General features: G+C 40.9%; 1 protein-coding gene across 1 annotated transcript in view; it reads left to right on the top strand.

Moving 5' to 3' along the window:
* The first annotated feature begins 899 nt into the window (after positions 1-899).
* Positions 900-17,447, top strand: part of MAML1 (mastermind like transcriptional coactivator 1) — a 45,465-nt gene continuing 28,917 nt past the window's right edge. Inside the window, 1 exon segment of the mRNA XM_020998828.2 lies at positions 900-1,264. Coding sequence (XP_020854487.1) covers positions 905-1,264 — 360 coding nt within the window. The 5' untranslated portion in view covers positions 900-904.

The following is a 17,447-nucleotide window of genomic DNA, read 5'->3' on the forward strand; positions in this document are numbered from 1 at the left end:
CGCAGGTGGGAGGCCCTAAAAGGCTGGCTTTTGCATGCGCGTTCGGGTCATATATCCCACTAAACCGACTTTATCTAAATAAGGGCCAGAGGCTGAGGCAAGTCAGGGACGCCTTTGGACACCCTCTGATAAGGAAAAAGGTTGCCCTCGCTGGCTGCTAACCGTGTCAATCGTTTTCTAACTCATCCAGCCTCCTTTCGTCTCAATCCTTATCAAGTCCCAGACTCTCGTCTTCTCATTGGTTGCTTTCCTTTTCTTTTTCTTTTCAGTTCCTTTTAAATATTATTTCCGTCCCAATCCTTCGCCTTCTCATTGGCTGCCTTCCTTTCCCTTCTTTTCAGTTCCTTTTAAACGCTATTTCCGACCCAGACCTTCGCCTTCTCATTGGCTACCTTCTTTTTCCTTCCCTCCAGTTCCTTTTAAACGCTGTTTTTTCCGAGCCTAAGTCCCGCCCCGCGCACATAGTTCCAGGTGCGTAGCTCTCCTGTTCCTCTAGGGTTGGTCAAAGACCCGTCTATCAAGCCATGACGTCAAACGTAGGCTCCGTCGCCGCCGGCGGAGGGCCCGCCCCCTCCCGAAAGCGTCCCGAACAATTTCAAGATGGCGGCGGCGGAGGCGGCGCGGAAAACAATGGAAATAGGGCCGCGGGGGTCGGCCAGGCCCTGAGGCGGGGAATCGGGGCCTTCGCCGAGGAGACGCTCAGTGCCCGGGCCTGCCGGGCAGCCGCTTCGTCCTTTGTGCGCGGCGCCGGCCTCAGGGTTATGGCCCGACTGTAAGGAGAGCTGCCCCTGCCGCCGCCGGGAAAGGGAAGGGGAAGGAAGCAACCACAGGGGCCCGGGCCCGGCTCGGGCCGCTCGGGTGGGACAGCGGAGGAGGCGGCGCGGCCCGGCGCCCGCGGCGGCCCATGGTGCTGCTGCCGCCCCCCTGCCCCATGGCGGAGTTCGCGATTCCGCGGCACAGCGCGGTCATGGAGCGCCTCCGCCGCCGCATCGAGCTGTGCCGGCGGCACCACAGCACCTGCGAGGCCCGCTACGAGGCCGTGTCGCCCGAGCGCCTGGAGCTGGAGCGGCAGCACACGTTCGCCCTGCACCAGCGCTGCCTACAGGCCAAGGCCAAACGCGCCGGCAAGCACCGGCAGCCCGCGCCGCCCGCTCCGGCCCCGGCCGCCGCGCCGCCCGCTCCGGCCCCGGCCCCTGCGGCAGCCGTCGAGGGCTCGGAGAGCAGCGCCGCGGAGCAGAGCCGCTCCAGCAGCGCCCTCATCGCGGTGAGTGAGCGAGCCCCCGGGGCGCGGCGGGAGGGTGGACCCGGCTTCGCCGGGCAGCACCTCCCGGCGGCATTCCTCGGCGCCTTTCGGCCAGCCCTTCCCTCCCTTTGGTCTAGATTCGCAGAAGGCTGCGAGGGAGGGCGCAGCCGCTTTGTGCGTCCTGAGGCGAGCGGAGTGCGCGGGGTGGCCGCAGGGGCTGGGGCGAGCCGGCGGGGCTCAGGGAAAGTGACGAAACGGATTCTGATTTGAGAAGTAGGAGGCTGTCCCTGCCGAAATCTGTGCGCGTGAAGGCCTGCGGGGCTGGGGGAAGAGAGGCGCCGCGCCGTGTCTGACGCGGGGCGAGCGCTGCCCTAGACGCCTTGTGCAAGTGTGTGGCTCCCCACGCAGTCCCCACAGCCGAGATCGCGATTTCTCACCAGCCGTGTATTTCATGGAAGGTGGTCTTGACTTTTTCATTCCCCGGGATAGGGCACGATATTGATTAATGTGTTTTCCATGCCTGTTTTTTATGAGTTAATGGCTCACGTTGATATCAGCTTCTTAAAGAGTTGTAAGAGTACTGTCTTCACAACAACCCCAGTGGGGCAGTGCAAATGACCCCGTTTTATGGATGAAGAAACTGAGTCCCAGAAACGATGTTCTTACTCAAAGTCAGACATCGAGGTAGTGAGGACTGGAACCAAAGTCCTTTGACTGAGAACTGTTTTTACCTCCAAACCAAATCTTCATTTGAGAATGTTTTCCCACAGAGAAACACTGAAGTAGACTTGTCACTGAGGGTTCTGTGAACGGTTTTCTTTTAAATATTTTGGTGTACTAATCTAAAGATTGCCCACAATATAAGTAATTCCTATACTGTATGACCTGTGGAACAATTTCAGAACCTAACAGTGCTCATAGTCCTGATGTTGAGGCAATAGGACAATATGAGATAATTTGAAAGTAAGTTACTTAAAGGTAATCTTACAGCACCACAGAAAACTCACTAGGAAGCTTGGCTTTTGAATCTTGGTGGAATTTGACACATTTGTCACAGTTTTGAGATTCCTGAGAAGCCAGAGGACAGTCCTGAGTGGAGGCCTTTGGGACATTGTCCATATGGTTGTAGAGTTTCAGGGTAACAAAATGTACAACGTAAGGAAACACTACTAGGATCTTTTCCTTAACTAGGTTTTCTACTTTTTGAACGTACTAATGTTCATAATAATGTACTAACACACTAATGGCTTTGTTCTGTAGTAGTTGTCAAGTAAAGTTCCTTAATAGCGTAATTCCCCTTTTTAGAGTAGGTGTCAGTTTTAAACTTTGTGTAGAATGTGATTCCCACCATGATTCAGTGATGACAATGGAACATTTATAGGTGAGGTTAGAATCCCTAGTGTGAAAGGTAATCTGTAGTTACATTTGTAGCCCAGTGTACAAAGGTAATTTATAGCCATATCCTTTGGGTAAGCAGTATATATTGGTGAACTTTATAGATGTAGGGTTTTATTTCCTCCCAGGAAGAGAGAAAAGCACAGAAAGGTTTTTTGGGAGTTTTTTGTTGTTGTTTGTTTTTAATGATTTAGTAATTTTAAGGAAGGAAAGTGTCAGTAGTTGTAATATAAGTTTAATTGGCTTTGTTAATGTTTAAAAGTACGTTTTTCACAATTTATAAAATGAGGAATTATTGACCAAATTTGGCATTTTTTTTCACCCTCATTCAAGTTCTTATCACCTCACACCTGTATCAAAACATAACACTGTGCCTGGCACCTGTTAGGCACCAAGTAAGTTGATGAATTGCTCAATCATTCTCCTACCTGGTTTTTCTCCCTTACATTCCAGTTGTACTCTGAAGCCAAAATAATCTTCATAAACCACCTATTTCATCAGAAAATTTGCTGACATGATAATGTTCAAAATCTTTAGCCTGCAAGACTTAAATGTAATCTGACCAGGATCTTATCTCTCCAGTCTTAGTTTCCACCACCTGTCTCAATCAGTCCACCTCCAGCCATCCTGAAATACTCTTCTTCTCCCCCTATTATGCCTTTCCTATTCCCCACATCAGTCTTTGCCCATATTCCCCTTTCCTCATTTCTGCCTCTCTGAATCCTACTCTCCTACAAAACTTAGCTCACTTCCTACCCTCTTTGAAGCTCTCCCTCACCATGCAACCCGAAGTGATCTTTCCTTCCCTCATTTCTGTTCCTGTAACCATCATCTGACCTACTCTGATCGTTGACACCAATCATGTAACTGCTTTGTCTTCACAATTTGTTTCTTTTGTCTTCCTAGTTGAATTGCAAGCATTTTGTGGGCAGAAGCCATTTGTATCCTTTCATAGGCCCTTGTATTGAGCTACTACTTCATAACTTTTGCTGTTAAGGATTTTCCTTTTATCCAAGAACTGTACTCAGTGAATAAATGCTCTCTACTAGCCTCTGAAAATGATTTTTCTCAGTAAATAGCACTTGTCTTAAGAACAAATCATAATGTGTATTATGTTGTGTTCCTTTATAATGGTATTCTGCAGACAAGTACTTGTAAGATAACATGGCATAGAGAAGCTGGGCAGGAGACTTGCATAGGAATTCTGACAGACAAGTACTAGCTATGTGACTTTGGACAAGTTATTTAACCTCAAAATGGAGATGATAATAATACCTATACCGCCCACCTCACAATGTTATTAAGAAGGACCTTTTGCAAACCTAGAGTGCTATTATTAAAAACCTATTAACATTTATCTCTAGTTAATTACAAGCACCTTTTAGACAGTTTATTTAAACAATAACCACATTAGTAGATTCTTAAATGTAGTAGATGGGGGGGGCTAGGCAATGGGTTAAGTGACTTGCCCAAGGTCCCACAGCTAGTAAGTGTTACGTGTCTGAGGCCGAATTTGAACTCAGGTCCTCCTGAATTCAGGGCCAGTGCTCTATCCACTACACCACCTAGCAGCCCCGAATGTATTAGATTTAGTAGCTTCTTAAATACAGCATTCTTTGTTAAAATTATTGTCTGAATTCATAGACTATACAAAATTTTCACTCTGAAGTCATCTCAGAAATTGATGAGATTTTTTTAAGACAACCAAAAATTATTCCTTAAGCTCCTACTGTTGTGATAGGCATTGTGCTAAGAAAACATACAAAGAAGGAAACAATCTATTTACAAACAGCATACATTCTAAGGGGGAGAATGAGGGTACAAGAATGTGTGTGTGTGTGTGTGTGTGTGTGAGAGAGAGAGAGAGAGAGAGAGAGAGAGAGAGAGAGAGAGAAACATGAATAAATAGAAATATCTACAAAGTAGTTTAACGCAAGATACTGTTGCTGTTGGGAGAATCAGGAAAGGTTTCAGGTAGAAGACTACATTTTAAAGGAGAAGGGAGACTTTCTGGGGTTGGTTCAAGGACTGAGGGGAGAGAAGGCAGAGTTTCTTCCAGGCGGTACAAAGGCACTAAGCAAGGAGACATGGAGTGTCATGACGGAAGAATGTAGAGAAGTCTGTGTTTGACTGCATCCAAAGAGTAATGTTCAGTGAGGCAAGAAAGACAGGTAGGTACCAGGTGGCAGAGGGCTTTGAAAGCTAAACAAAAGTATTTCTATTTTATCCTAGAGGTAATAGGGAGCCACTGGGGTTTATTGAGTGGAGGCATTATATGATCTGATCTATGCTTAAGGAAGATTAATTTCTTTGGCTGAAGTTTGTAGGGTGGACTAGAGTGGAGAGGGACTTGAGAGACTGGGAGACCATTTAGGAGGTGGTTCCAATGATCTAAGTGGAAGGTGATGAGGGCCTAAACTAAGGCTGTGTCAAAAGAGAATAGATGACATCTGGTAACTATTTTAGATACATGGGCTAAGAAAAGAGTGAACAGTCAAGATTAATGGTGAGGTTAAAACTTGGAGCATTTTAAACTTCGGGAGTTAAAATTTAGTGCCCTCCACAAAAATAGGAACGTTTAGAAGAGGGAAGTTTTGAAAGGAAAGATAATGGGCTCTGTTTTGGACATGTTTAGTTTGAGACTTCAGGTTCCAGTTTGAAATGTTCAATAGGTAACTGGTAACTAAAGCTCATTGAGGTACTAGGTGTGTGTGTCTGTGAGTTACCTGCCCCGAGGTGATCATTAAACCCATGGGAGCTTAGAGAGAAGCAGTAGATGATATCATCTGATTGTATGTGACTGGTTTTTGGAGGTGGTAGATTCAATTCAACTGAATTATGGATGTATAGGACTATATTAAGTATTATTTTTGTCATTCAGTTTCAGTTTTAGATATCTTCCCCTGTGAAGGTCTAGGTTATGTTGCATTAACTGTTTCATCCCACTGGATCCAGAGCCATGGATCCTAGGTAAGAACCTTTCTGATGAGGCTCTAAGTATATCCATAATGAGTAGATGAATTAGGTTTCAGGTTCTGAAGTTCTAAAATTCCTTGCTTTTCAGACCCAGAATGGAATTATAGGATATCATTAAAGAACACTGGAACTGGGAAGTCACTTGTAACTTTCTTTAATCTTCATTTTCCTCAAGCAAAAATAGGAATACTAATACTGATACTATATATCACTGGAGTGTTATAAAGAAAACTAAAGTGCTTTAATGTGAGCTGTTGTCAGTAACAGTGTTTCACAGAAATGTTTCTGGTTTTCAGGCATTCATTTAAGTGCAGTTAGCATTTAGAGCCTATTTCTGATCCTTGAGACTGAAAACTGAAGGTATCTTTTGATTACTGTTATTTTTTAGCAACTTCATGTGTGAATTTGATCATATTACTTTGCATTTTAATGAGACCTCACTATGTTTTTTTTTAACCTACTATCTCAGCACTAGCAAACTATTTTACACAACGGAAAAGAGGCTTAACTTTTGAAAAACTCTTTCCTGTAAAGCCTTTACTTCCTTCTACCGCTAAAATGAGGAGGTAGAGACTACTGTTTGCTCAATTTACTAGCTAGCTTGAGTCAGTAACAGATTTCACATTGTTGGGTTTTTGGTTTTTTGGGGGGTTTTTTTGTCTTTTAAAGTGTTTGGGGTGTATTATGTCTATATTTCCCTTATAAAAAAAAACAGCCAGAAGTTGCTAACTGAGAGTTAAGGTTGAGTTGTTTATAGTGGGTCTAGTAGATTGTGGAATTTTGCCCTGGAATGTTCACCAACCTTCACTCTGTAAACAAAAAATAATAATTCAAAATATCTGAAGCACTTCCTTTTAGTAAAGTGTTACAAAAGTCTTGAAATGGTCTCTTCAACTCTTACTGTAATTCTGGATCTGTGGAATTTACTGAATGGGCAAAGGAACTGAACATAAACAAATTTCCTTAGGAAGATGGTGTTGTCATTTCTTAGCTTTCAGTTCACAAAACTTTGATACTGATTCCGTGGGAAGGAAACAGTTTATCATTTTAATTTAATTTTTTCAACTAACAAAAATTTCATTTTCTCTCTCCCATCTGCATTCCCCTTCCCATTGAAAAAAAGAAAAAGAGAAATAAAACCCTTTTAATAAATACACATAGTAAAGGAAAATGAATTCTAGTATTGACAGCACACAAAAAAATACATGCCTCTTTCCACCTCAAGTCCTTTTCAGGAGGAAAACTTTCTAAACAATTCCACACCTATTCACTCTTCTTTATGTAAAATAGTAAAAAGAGGGAGGTTGTAGGACTGCAGTAGGGTTTGTTAATGACATGAGATCAGCAGTCATTTAAGGAACTGTTAAGTGTTGGGGGGCTCTTCGTGGAATTTGACCCTTAGTTGACAGCAACTCATGAAATGGTCTGTTAAGGAAGTATTGAATGGATTATAAACTATTAAGTTGAATGTCAAGGTCTTTTACTATTTATTTCTTGGAACTAGAATTTAACAAAAGGGGCCACAGTGGATAATGTTGTCCTTGATTTGGTGGTGGTGGTGGTGGTTGGGGAAATTCTTTTTTACCATTATGGTTTAGAAATATATTTTGGAAAGAGTTTTGTCAAAAGAAAACTTACTTTCATAGGTCTACATTGAAAAATACAAGATAGAAACGATATTTGGTTTTCTTTTCATAAAAACTTCTACTACATTAAAAGTTACATGGCTTAGATTATGTATGACCTTTCTTCTTTAAAAGGAATAGTTTTAATAGTTCTCGCTGTCAGAAGCTTCAGAGTATTTACCTTTGCACAGTGACGACATACTTTGGTTTGACTTTGATCTTTTTTTAAAAAAAACATAAATCAATTTGAATAACCACATGCATGCCCTCTGGTAAAAGCATTGGAAGGAAAAGGAAGATAGGGCAGGAGGTGGGTAAAGATTAGTTTTTTAAAGGTAAAACTGTATTCACAGGAAAAAAGAAATCCTAAAGTTAAATAGAAAGAATTTAAAAACATAAATGAAAAATACCTGATCATCTTGATGAGACACAATGAATATGACTGCTCAGCATCAGTCTCCTCTTTGTGAATGAACTAGGGTAGGTGGCAAGGTGTTTCTAACCCATTTTCTGTTAAAACTTTTGATAGTCATAGAAATTAGAGTGAATGAAGTGTTGGGATCATTTTACAAACTGAAGTTTACGGTCATTTGATCAGTGCCACACAATTAGTTAGTGACACACCAGAACTAGAACCAGGTCTTCTGACTCTTAAGCCCAGGGTTTTTTCAACTATACAACAGATTCTTAATTTTCCAGTACGAAGTACCTTAATGACATTTACTCTTTTTTTTTTTGAGGCAATTGAGGTTAAGTGACTTAAGTGCCCACAGTCACACAGCTAGTAAGTATCTGAGGCCAGATTTACTTCTCTCTCTCTCTCTCTCTCTCTCTCTCTCTCTCTCTTTTGGGGGGGCAAGGCAGTTGGGGTTAAGTGACTTGTCCAGGGTCACACAGCTAATAACTCAGTTCCTTCTGACTCCAGGGCCGGTGCTCTATCTACTGTGTCACCTGGCTGCCCCCATAACATTTACTCTCAAATGAGCTGCCTGTATATCCCTGATTTCCATGGTACTTTTGCCCAGTCTTGAATATGTTGGTGTCCCAGGAATTAAATGAAAATGGAAAGGTCAAGGAACTTCAAAATATTCAAATCACCATTAATTAGAATTCGTTTCCAGCTGCTTTCAGAGAAGAATATGTATCCAAAAATCCTGCCTTCCATATTGGTCTAAATAAAAACTGGACTGAATAAAAAATCTGTCTTCTATAAAACCTGAGTACAAACGAATAGTTTTCCTTTTGAAGGTATCACAGAGTAACCTGTATTTAAGATAAAGAAGGATGCTAATTATAAAGAGCTGTTCCTAGACAGACTTATGTACTGTTCCTAGAAAGGGCAGAAGATTCAGTAGATTCAAAAGGCTGAAAGATTATCTATTAGTTAAATTCACAATGGAGAATACCAGCAGATTGGTGATAATTCAAGAAGTTGTGAGAAGTAAATTGATGCTTGACAGTATTTTAGATAAAGGATATAAATGGTAGGAATTAGTCAACAAATAAGTGTATACATGTTTATCCATTATTATGTACAAGGCATTCACCAGGTGTTGAGCTGGATATGAAGGTACACACGGTCTGGCTCCTGGCCTCTAGGAACTTAGAGGAGATGAATACACAAATAACTACTACATGGCAGTATAAAACATTAATTTCAAATTTTATGTTAGGTAAATATAAAGATTTTTGAAGTTTCCTTCTGTTTCTTCTCTTTCAAACCTGATATCCAACAGTAGAGACTGTTAGTTTGTATTTCATTTCTCTTTCCCCTTTTCTACCATAAGCTGGTTTTGGGGGGGAGGGGGGTTTACTAGAGGCATTATGAATTCTCAGCCTTTTTTCCCTTAATGATAATGGATACATCTTAGTGAAGTGGAAGTAGCACAGGAATTGGAATCTGAGAAACCCAGTCCGAATCTCATCTCTGCTTCTTGGGACCCTGGGCACAGCTCTTCATTTCTCTGGGCCTCAGTTCTTTTATCTATAAAATTAGGGCATTATATAGTACAACTTAAGGTCCCTTCCAACTTCCTATGAACCTATGGTTCTTTCCTCTTAATTCATACTCTATATGCTTTATCCTAATCCCTAATTTCTTCCTAGTCAGTACTGTTTTTTGACTGAGAGCAAATCCACAGATTTTCAAGCCTGATTTTTAAAATTTTCTGAGATTTTTTTTTGGAGGGGTGAGGTAATTGGGATTAAGTGACTTGCCCAGGTCACACAGCTAGTTAAGTATCAAGTGTTTTATCTGAGACTAGATTTGAACTCAGGGCCTCCTGACTTCAGGGCCAGTGCTCCACCCACTGCACCACCTAGCTGCTCCTCTGTGAGAATTTTTATCACCATTATTTGTTAGGCTGCCTATTGCTACACCTGATTGTGTCTAGCTGCTTTGTTCCATACTCTTTACAGCTTGTTTCCTTGTTATCATGGTAAGATAGAACCAACAGAAGGCAGTGATTCCATACCTTATGCCAAAGATCTAGAGTTTCATTGGATACTTCCCACACCAATGCAGATCGGGACTACTCTGTACCCCCAATAGATGGTCTTCACAAGTTATTATAACAAAAGTAAAAAAGAAATTATCACTTTGGGCCAGCTTCGTCGCAATGAGTGTCTCCACGTTTGAGGCTACTCCTCAGATGACAGACCTACCGAAGTTTGTGCTGTGATGGCATAAGTTTTGAGAATAAGCATCACAATGCAGGATGCTATGCCTCATTCACTGTTTGACTGTTAACTTTATTTGGAGAAGTAATGTATATTCACTTAAAAAGCAAATTATTTTCTGTATCCAGTTTCTGTGGATTTGGCTTAAACCTATTCTGGACATTTCTAGATGACATATCTGCATTGATTGAAAACAAAGTGTTTCCTCACTGGAGAGATTAGAGGTTCCAGCATTTAGAAATCAGTGTGTCTGGGCTTGGTGAGCTCAAATTAGTTATGTGGTGTTCTCAAAGGGCCAGTGTTACAGACCTAATCCTATCCATGATTTAGTGGAATGAGCATTAGACTGGTAATCACTAGTCATGGGTTTCACTTGGAGCTTTTGCATTAAATAGTTAACCTTAGGCAAGTTTCCTATCTTTTGAATGGGACACCTCTCAACTCTCAGTATTGTTTGCAAGGATAAAAATGAGAGAATATATATGAAATACTTTTAAAAAGAACTAATGACTGATATACACATCCTGCCAGTCTGAGAACTGTTGATCAAATACAGTTCAATCCTTTATTCTGGAGAAAAACTAGTGATTTGGTGATCTTGTACTACTTTCTGGTTTATCGCTGAAATAGGGCAGAGCCCCATTTCCTTTTTTAAAAAAATTTTTAAATTTGTTTTAATCAGCCAAGATCCACCTTCTCACCCTCCCACCACCACCCTCTAAATTGAGAGCACAAGAAAAACAAAACCCATTGAAACATTAGTTAATGAAAAAAAATTTCTGCATTGGCCATATTTTCTACCCCCCCATCCCAAATTTGTCTCATTTTGCATTCTGATTCCTTTACCTCTCTATCATGAGGTGGATAGCACATTTCCTTATTAGTCCCCTGAAATCCTGATTGGTCATTTGCTGATAAAAGAGTTCAGCGCAATGGTATTTCATCACATATATATACACCATAATTTGTTCATCCATTCCCCAATTCATGGGCACATCCTCAGATTCTCATTCTTTGCCACCTCAAAAAGAGCTACAAAAACTTTTATACATTTTTAGGGTTTGTTTTGCTCACATTTTTCTATCTCCATGTTTGAGTGAAATGCATTTCTGCACCCAACGTACGTGTGTGTGTGTGTGTGTGTGTGTTCCTTTTTTTGACCAGTTCAGATAAGAGTGAGGTTGAAGTGACAAGCTTGTTCCCCCTCCTTGTTGGTGAGATAATTTTCCTTAACCTTCCTTTTCCTTCTTCCCCATCAGTGTATTCCTCCTCCCCTTTCCATTCTTTTTTTTTTTAAGATCAAGTCATAACAGAACCACTCCCAGGCCTTGTCTAATTGGACTCCCATTATGAACTCTGATGATGATGATAGGCTTCTCATCTCATATTTGAATATAAGCAATTTATCCTTGTCGAGTTCTTTATTATTTTTCATTCCTGTTTAACTTTTTTATCTTTCTCTTTATTCCTGTATTTGAATTTCAGACTTTCTGCACTCTCTAATCATTTCATCAGGAATTTTGCCCTGTAGCATTATATTCAGTTTTGCTGGGTAAGTTATTTTTGTTTGTAGGTCCATAGCCCCTAACCTTTGCCTTCTGGAATATCATATTTCAAGTTCTCCACTTCTTTATCCTTACTGTGGCTCCTGAGTGCTTGAATTCTTTCTTTCTGGTTGCTTGCAGTATTTTTTATTTTACCTAGAAGCTCTCGATTTTGGCTATGATGTTCCTGGGAGTTTTCATTTTGGGATTTCTTTCAGAAGGTGATTGGCAGATTCTTTCTATTTCCACTTTGCCTTCAGGTTCTAAGAAATCTGGGCGATTTTCATTTAAGATTTCTTGAAATAGGATGTCTAGTCTCTTTGGGGGGGGTCATGGCATTCAGATAGTTCGGTGAGTGTTAATTTTTTTCTCATTTATCTGTGTTCAAGATTCATTGTTTGTACTGAGATATTTTATATTTTCTTTTTTTTAAGCCTTTTAACTTTGTTTTAGAATTTCTTACTGCCTGATATGTCATTGACTTCTAATTGATCAGTTCAAATTTTCTGGGAATTTATGGCTTGGGCAACGTATGGTACCCCTTGTGCCAGCTTGTTCATTCTCTTACCAATTCTTTCTTCTATAACTCTCGTTTCCTGTCCAAATTTTTTCCTCATGTACTCTCATTTCATTTATAAAAACATCTTTTAACTCTTGCTTATTGTCTTCTAAGAATTCGAGGTTGAATCTGTGTCCCATGTATACTTTTCTCTGAGGCATTGTTTGTAGGTGTTTTGGAGTCATTTTCTTCCATTTTTTACGTGTCCTGAGTTTCCTTGCCACCATAATAGATCTTTATGGTGAGGTTCTGTGCCCATTCTTCCAGCCTACTTCCTGACTTCAGACTTGATGTTAGAACTGGGCCAATTTCTGCTTTCTTGGGATATTGAGTACTGTATTGTGTTATTCCAGAATTTCAGTGACAGCCTGAAAGCTTTCAGTACTCCTGAAGTGGTCTGATCCAGGGCAGTGTCTGTTTGCTGCCCCTAATTTGAGCTTTGTAAATTTCTGACCTGGGTGTGGGTCTGTGCAAAAAGTAGGCTGCTGTTTGACTCTGCTTCTGTTAGCTAGGTAAAAAGCTCTGTTGGTTCCGTGACAAAACTGTAGCCTCCCCTTTGGTCTGGGATTCCTGGCCTGGCTATTCCTCTACAGACTGGGTTAGGTGCTGGAAGTGAGACTGTGCTTCCAGTGTGGGGTCTGAGGCCCAGCACAACTGCTGCAGGCTTGTGAACTTCCTCATTTTTCCATACGTAGCCCAGGGCCTCTCTACCTAGAAACATTACTCCCCTGCAGCAGTCTCCTCTCAATCTCCTCAACTTGGATGGGAAAAAAATTTAAGTCTTTATTTCCAGTGATTGGTTTCCTTTGTAATCCTGTGTATTTATGTATTTAAAGGCATGAATCTGAAAAGGGCTCCATAGGGTTCACCGTGCTGCCAAAGGAATTCATGGCCCATAAAAGGGTTAAGAACTTCTGGCTTAAAGGGATGTCAGGTAAATGAATGAGTACAGTAAAATCTATTGCCGTTTGAGAACAATGGGAATTGGAATGTTTTTAGTATTTAAATCACTTCTAGCAATCAAAAGATGATTTCAGTTAAAAACATAATAATGACACTGACTCTTAGAGCTGGAGGAAAGTTGACAGACCATCTAGTCCAAAACATCCCCAGATTCTTCTCTCCAGTATCTCTGGAAGGCAGCTGTCCAGCCTCTGCCTGAAACCTCTCATGATGTAATGGGAAGTGGTTAAGGAGCTAGCATCCATGCTACCTGTCTGTCATCGTGGCCCATTCCATTGGACAGCTCAGTTGTTTGGAAGTTTTTTTCTTATGTTGATCCAAAATCTGCCTTTGAAACTTCTACCCAGGGCTCAGAGCTTTGCTCTTTCAGCCAAACAGAGCAAGTCTAAGACTTTTTCTTCAAGACAGGTCCTCAGATATTTGAAGACAATTTTCGTGTCTGGTTAGTTTTCTCTTTTCCAAGCTAATGGTACCCAGTTTCTTCAATTAAGCTTTATATGACATAATTCTAGGGCTCATTACTACCCTGTTTTCCCTCCTCTGGATCCACTCCAGCCTTTTAATCCCCTTCCTAAAATGTAACACCCAGACCTGAACAGAATACATGAGATACTCTCTGGCTAGAGAAGAATGCAGCCCAGCTGTCAGTGCCCTCACAAATGCTTTCTGTGTTTGTTAGCACTACCTGTTGTGACCTCAGGCAAGTCCCTTAACCTCCAGTACTTCAGTGTCCAAAAAGTCGCCAAAATAAGAGAGCTGAACAAAATGGCCTTTTGAGATCTTGACAGGCTTTAGGCCTATGATTCTGTTATTAATATTATAGCAAGCATTTATATATATAGTGCTTTAAGTTTTGCAAAGAACTTTACATATATTAACTCATTCGAGCTTCACAGTAACCCTGTGAGAATAGTTGCTATTAGTATTCCCAGTTTATCGATGGGAATGCCAAGACAGTGAGATTGAGTGACTTGCTTAGGGTCACACAGCCAGTTAAATATCTGAGACAGGATTTTAACTCATGTCTTCCTGTCTCCAGGTCCCACACCTGTGGCCATTGTGCCGCCTGACTGCCTTTACTTCTGTGCATTCTTTTGTTCGCTGTTTTGGTCTCCATGTCATCCTTTTGCAGTATAGTGAGTCTGCAGTTCACTCATACCTGAAGTCCTACAGATAACTTTGACTTCTCTTTTCCTGTGTTTATTCCTTTCATTTCCTTCTCTTGTCTCATTACTTTGCTGGTAATTCTAGAATTATGCCAAATAACAATGGGAATGGGGACAGGAGGTATACCTATTGTATTTCTTGGGGATGCTTTTCATGTTTTCCCATTGCAGGTCAATCAAACATTTATTAATTGCCTGCTATGTGCCTAGCACTGTGCTAAGAGCTGGAGAGGCGAGAAGAAGCAAAAGACAGTCCAGGCCCTCGAGGAGCTCACAATCTAAGAGGGAGACAACAAACAAATATATACAAGCAAGCTGTATCCTGTATACAAGATAAATAGGAAATAATTAAGAAAGGGAAGGCACTAGAATTAAGAGGAGTTGGAAAAGGCTTCCTGTAGAAGATGGGTTGTTGGTTGGGACTTGAAGGAAGCCTGGAGATGAGGAGGAGGAGCATTTTGGGTATGGGGGATAGCCAGAGAAAATGCCTGGAGCTGAGAGATGGTGCCTCATTTGTGGAATAGCCAGGAGATCACTGTTATCAGATGGAAGAGTATGTGTAAGGGAAATAAGAAGAATAATACTCACTTTTAGTTTTAGTTGTATTCTTTTGGTCATATTACAAAATGACCTTTCTTTGCCTATTCTTTGTAGCATCTTTCACACAAATGAGTGTTACGTGTTAGCAAAGAGTTTTTTCTGCATCTGTTAATAACCATACTGCTTCTTGATCATCATCATTTCCCTTTCTAGACACTTGAAAACCATCCCTTTACTGATACATTTAGATTTTTGTCTGGAATTGAAGTTGAACTCATTATCCTGTAGTTTGAAGAATCTACTTTGTCCCTCCTCTTTGAAAATTAGGACACTATTTGCCCACTTCCAAATCTGTAACACTTTTCCCTCTGTGATTTTCCAAAGACCAAAGGCTCAGCAATCATGTATGTCAATTCTTTCAGTACCCTGGTATGTAGTTTCTTGGGACCTTGGATTTGTTGAGGACAGATTTTTTTTTTTTAAACACGAGGCTTAGTCATGTTTATAAGAAGGGAAGTAACTGGTAGCTAGAGAGAAACTGGAGATTAGAGAGGAAGGGGGAATGAATGATTGTAGAAGCAATCTTCTCCCTAATTGATTTTCTATCCCAGTCTCCACAGAGATTGATTGTACAAGCCTTCTCTTCTCTCAAGCTTTCCACACCACTGCTTCTCACCTACTCTCTCACCTGAGGACCTTGCCTCATATTTTACTGAAAAAGGAGTTAACATTTGGTGATTTCCCTTTTCTCCTTTTTTCTACTCTTTAGAATCTTTGACATGCTCATTCTCTTCCCCTTTGCTTCAGTGTCTCCTGAAGTGGTAATTCTCTTTGTCAAGTCCAGCCCTTCTGCATTCATCCTTAGTTGTACTCCCTCCATGTTCTCTAGCAGATTGCTTCTACAATCATTTATTTCCCCTTCCTCTCTAATCTTCAGTTTCTCTCTAGCTACTGGTTACTTCCCTTCTTACAAACATGACCAAGCCTCGTGTGTTCCCTATCTCCATTCAGATTAGTTCCTTTCATTCTGAAATGTCTAAAAAAAAGCTTTCTACACTTTCTGCCTCCATTTCTTCTGTTCTCAGTCACTTTTCAACCTTTTGCTGTCTGACTTAATAGTCTCATCATTCACGTAAAACTACTCTTTTCCCAAGTTTCCTTTTTCTCTTAATTAGCAAATTTGATAACTTTTTCTCAGTGCTTATCCTTCTAGACTTTAATGCGACATTCCACATTCCTAAATACTCTTTCTTCTCTGGATTTTTGTGATATTGTTCTCTTTTGGCTTTCTCCTTATCTGACAGGTCCTTCTCATTCCCCTTTCCTGGCTCATCATTTATATCACCTCCTCAAACTGTAGATGTACCTTAAGGTTTTGTCCTGAACCTTCTCTTCTTTCTTTGTACTCTCACTGGGTGACTTCATTAGTTTCTGTGGGTTTAACTATTATCTCTATGTAAGTGACTTCTGGATCTATGTATCTAACCCTATTTTTTCTACTGTGCTTCAGTTTCACACCACCAACTGCCTATCAGATATTTAAAATTAGTTATCTCTGTATAAAAGGGTTGCTGCCTTGCAGCAGTGAAAGCCCAGTTGAGGTTATGTAACATAAATTTCTGGTGGCATCATGTGAGCAACAAGGTGATGGACTAGACATTTTTTCTGATCCCTACAACCTTTTAGAGTTCTTCAAAACAGAAATTATGCACTTCAGCTTATCTCCATGGTCTGGGATACCAGAATTCAAAAGAAAGTTAAAAAAAAATTCAAACCCAAGAACATCATAACACTCATTGATCCTGAGCTCACTCAGCACTTCTTTTCCACCTCCCATGCTACCAGCAAAGAGGCTTAACTAGCAGACTCCAAGGACTTGACACAGGCTTACCTCAGAATGTACCCTGGTCCTCCCTCCCTATTTTTAGTGCCTTGGACCCCTGGAATCCAGGCTGCAGAAGACAGAGAGAAAGATCATGGCCTCCCACTGGGGATGGTTCTGACCACCTAAAAGTCAGTTGGGACAGAGACTGAGGCTAGTGAACTGTGAATTGCCCGATGTAGGAGAAGACTGAGGCTCTTTGAGATCCAGCCCCCAAGGAAACCACAATCAGAGGGGAAAGAGTCAGGAAGGGAGTGATAAGGAAACTAAGGCAGAAAAAAGACTGAAAGTACCAAAGATTTCAGGAAAAAGAAAACTCAAGTACTTTGGACACAGATAAATCAGCAGCAAAGATAGTAACAATAAAAGGAAACATTGCCTCCAGAGGTAGTAAACTAGTTGAGGCATCTATGAATAAATACTGCAAAATAAAGGAAAACGATCAAGTGCTTGATGAGAAGAAAACCCTGTGGAATTCAAGAACTTGGAACCACAACACATTATTCCTGAGTAGTTTAAAAGAGAAATGAAATTATGAGAGCAGAATTTATGTCCTGAACAGCAAAATAATGCCTCACCAAAGAAATGGAAGAGAGAACCATAGATTATGAATACAAATACACAAAAGTGTAGGACGCTCTGGAAGAAGATAATCAAAAGACAGCAGCATTAAAAGAAAATATGCCCACTGTGCAAGCAGAACATACTGAACTTGAAATCAGGATGTACAGAGACAACCTCAGGATCATAGGTCTCCCAGAAGAACACAACGGAACAAAAACCTCAACACCATAATGAAGCACATAATAGAAGAGAACTGCCCAGAACTTCCAAACATATAAAATGAAATCCTAATTGAAAGAATTCACAGATCA

This window comes from Phascolarctos cinereus, unplaced genomic scaffold, assembly GCF_003287225.1.
Source record: "Phascolarctos cinereus isolate Bilbo 61053 unplaced genomic scaffold, phaCin_HiC Scaffold_2;HRSCAF=192, whole genome shotgun sequence".
Lineage (NCBI taxonomy): Eukaryota > Metazoa > Chordata > Mammalia > Diprotodontia > Phascolarctidae > Phascolarctos > Phascolarctos cinereus.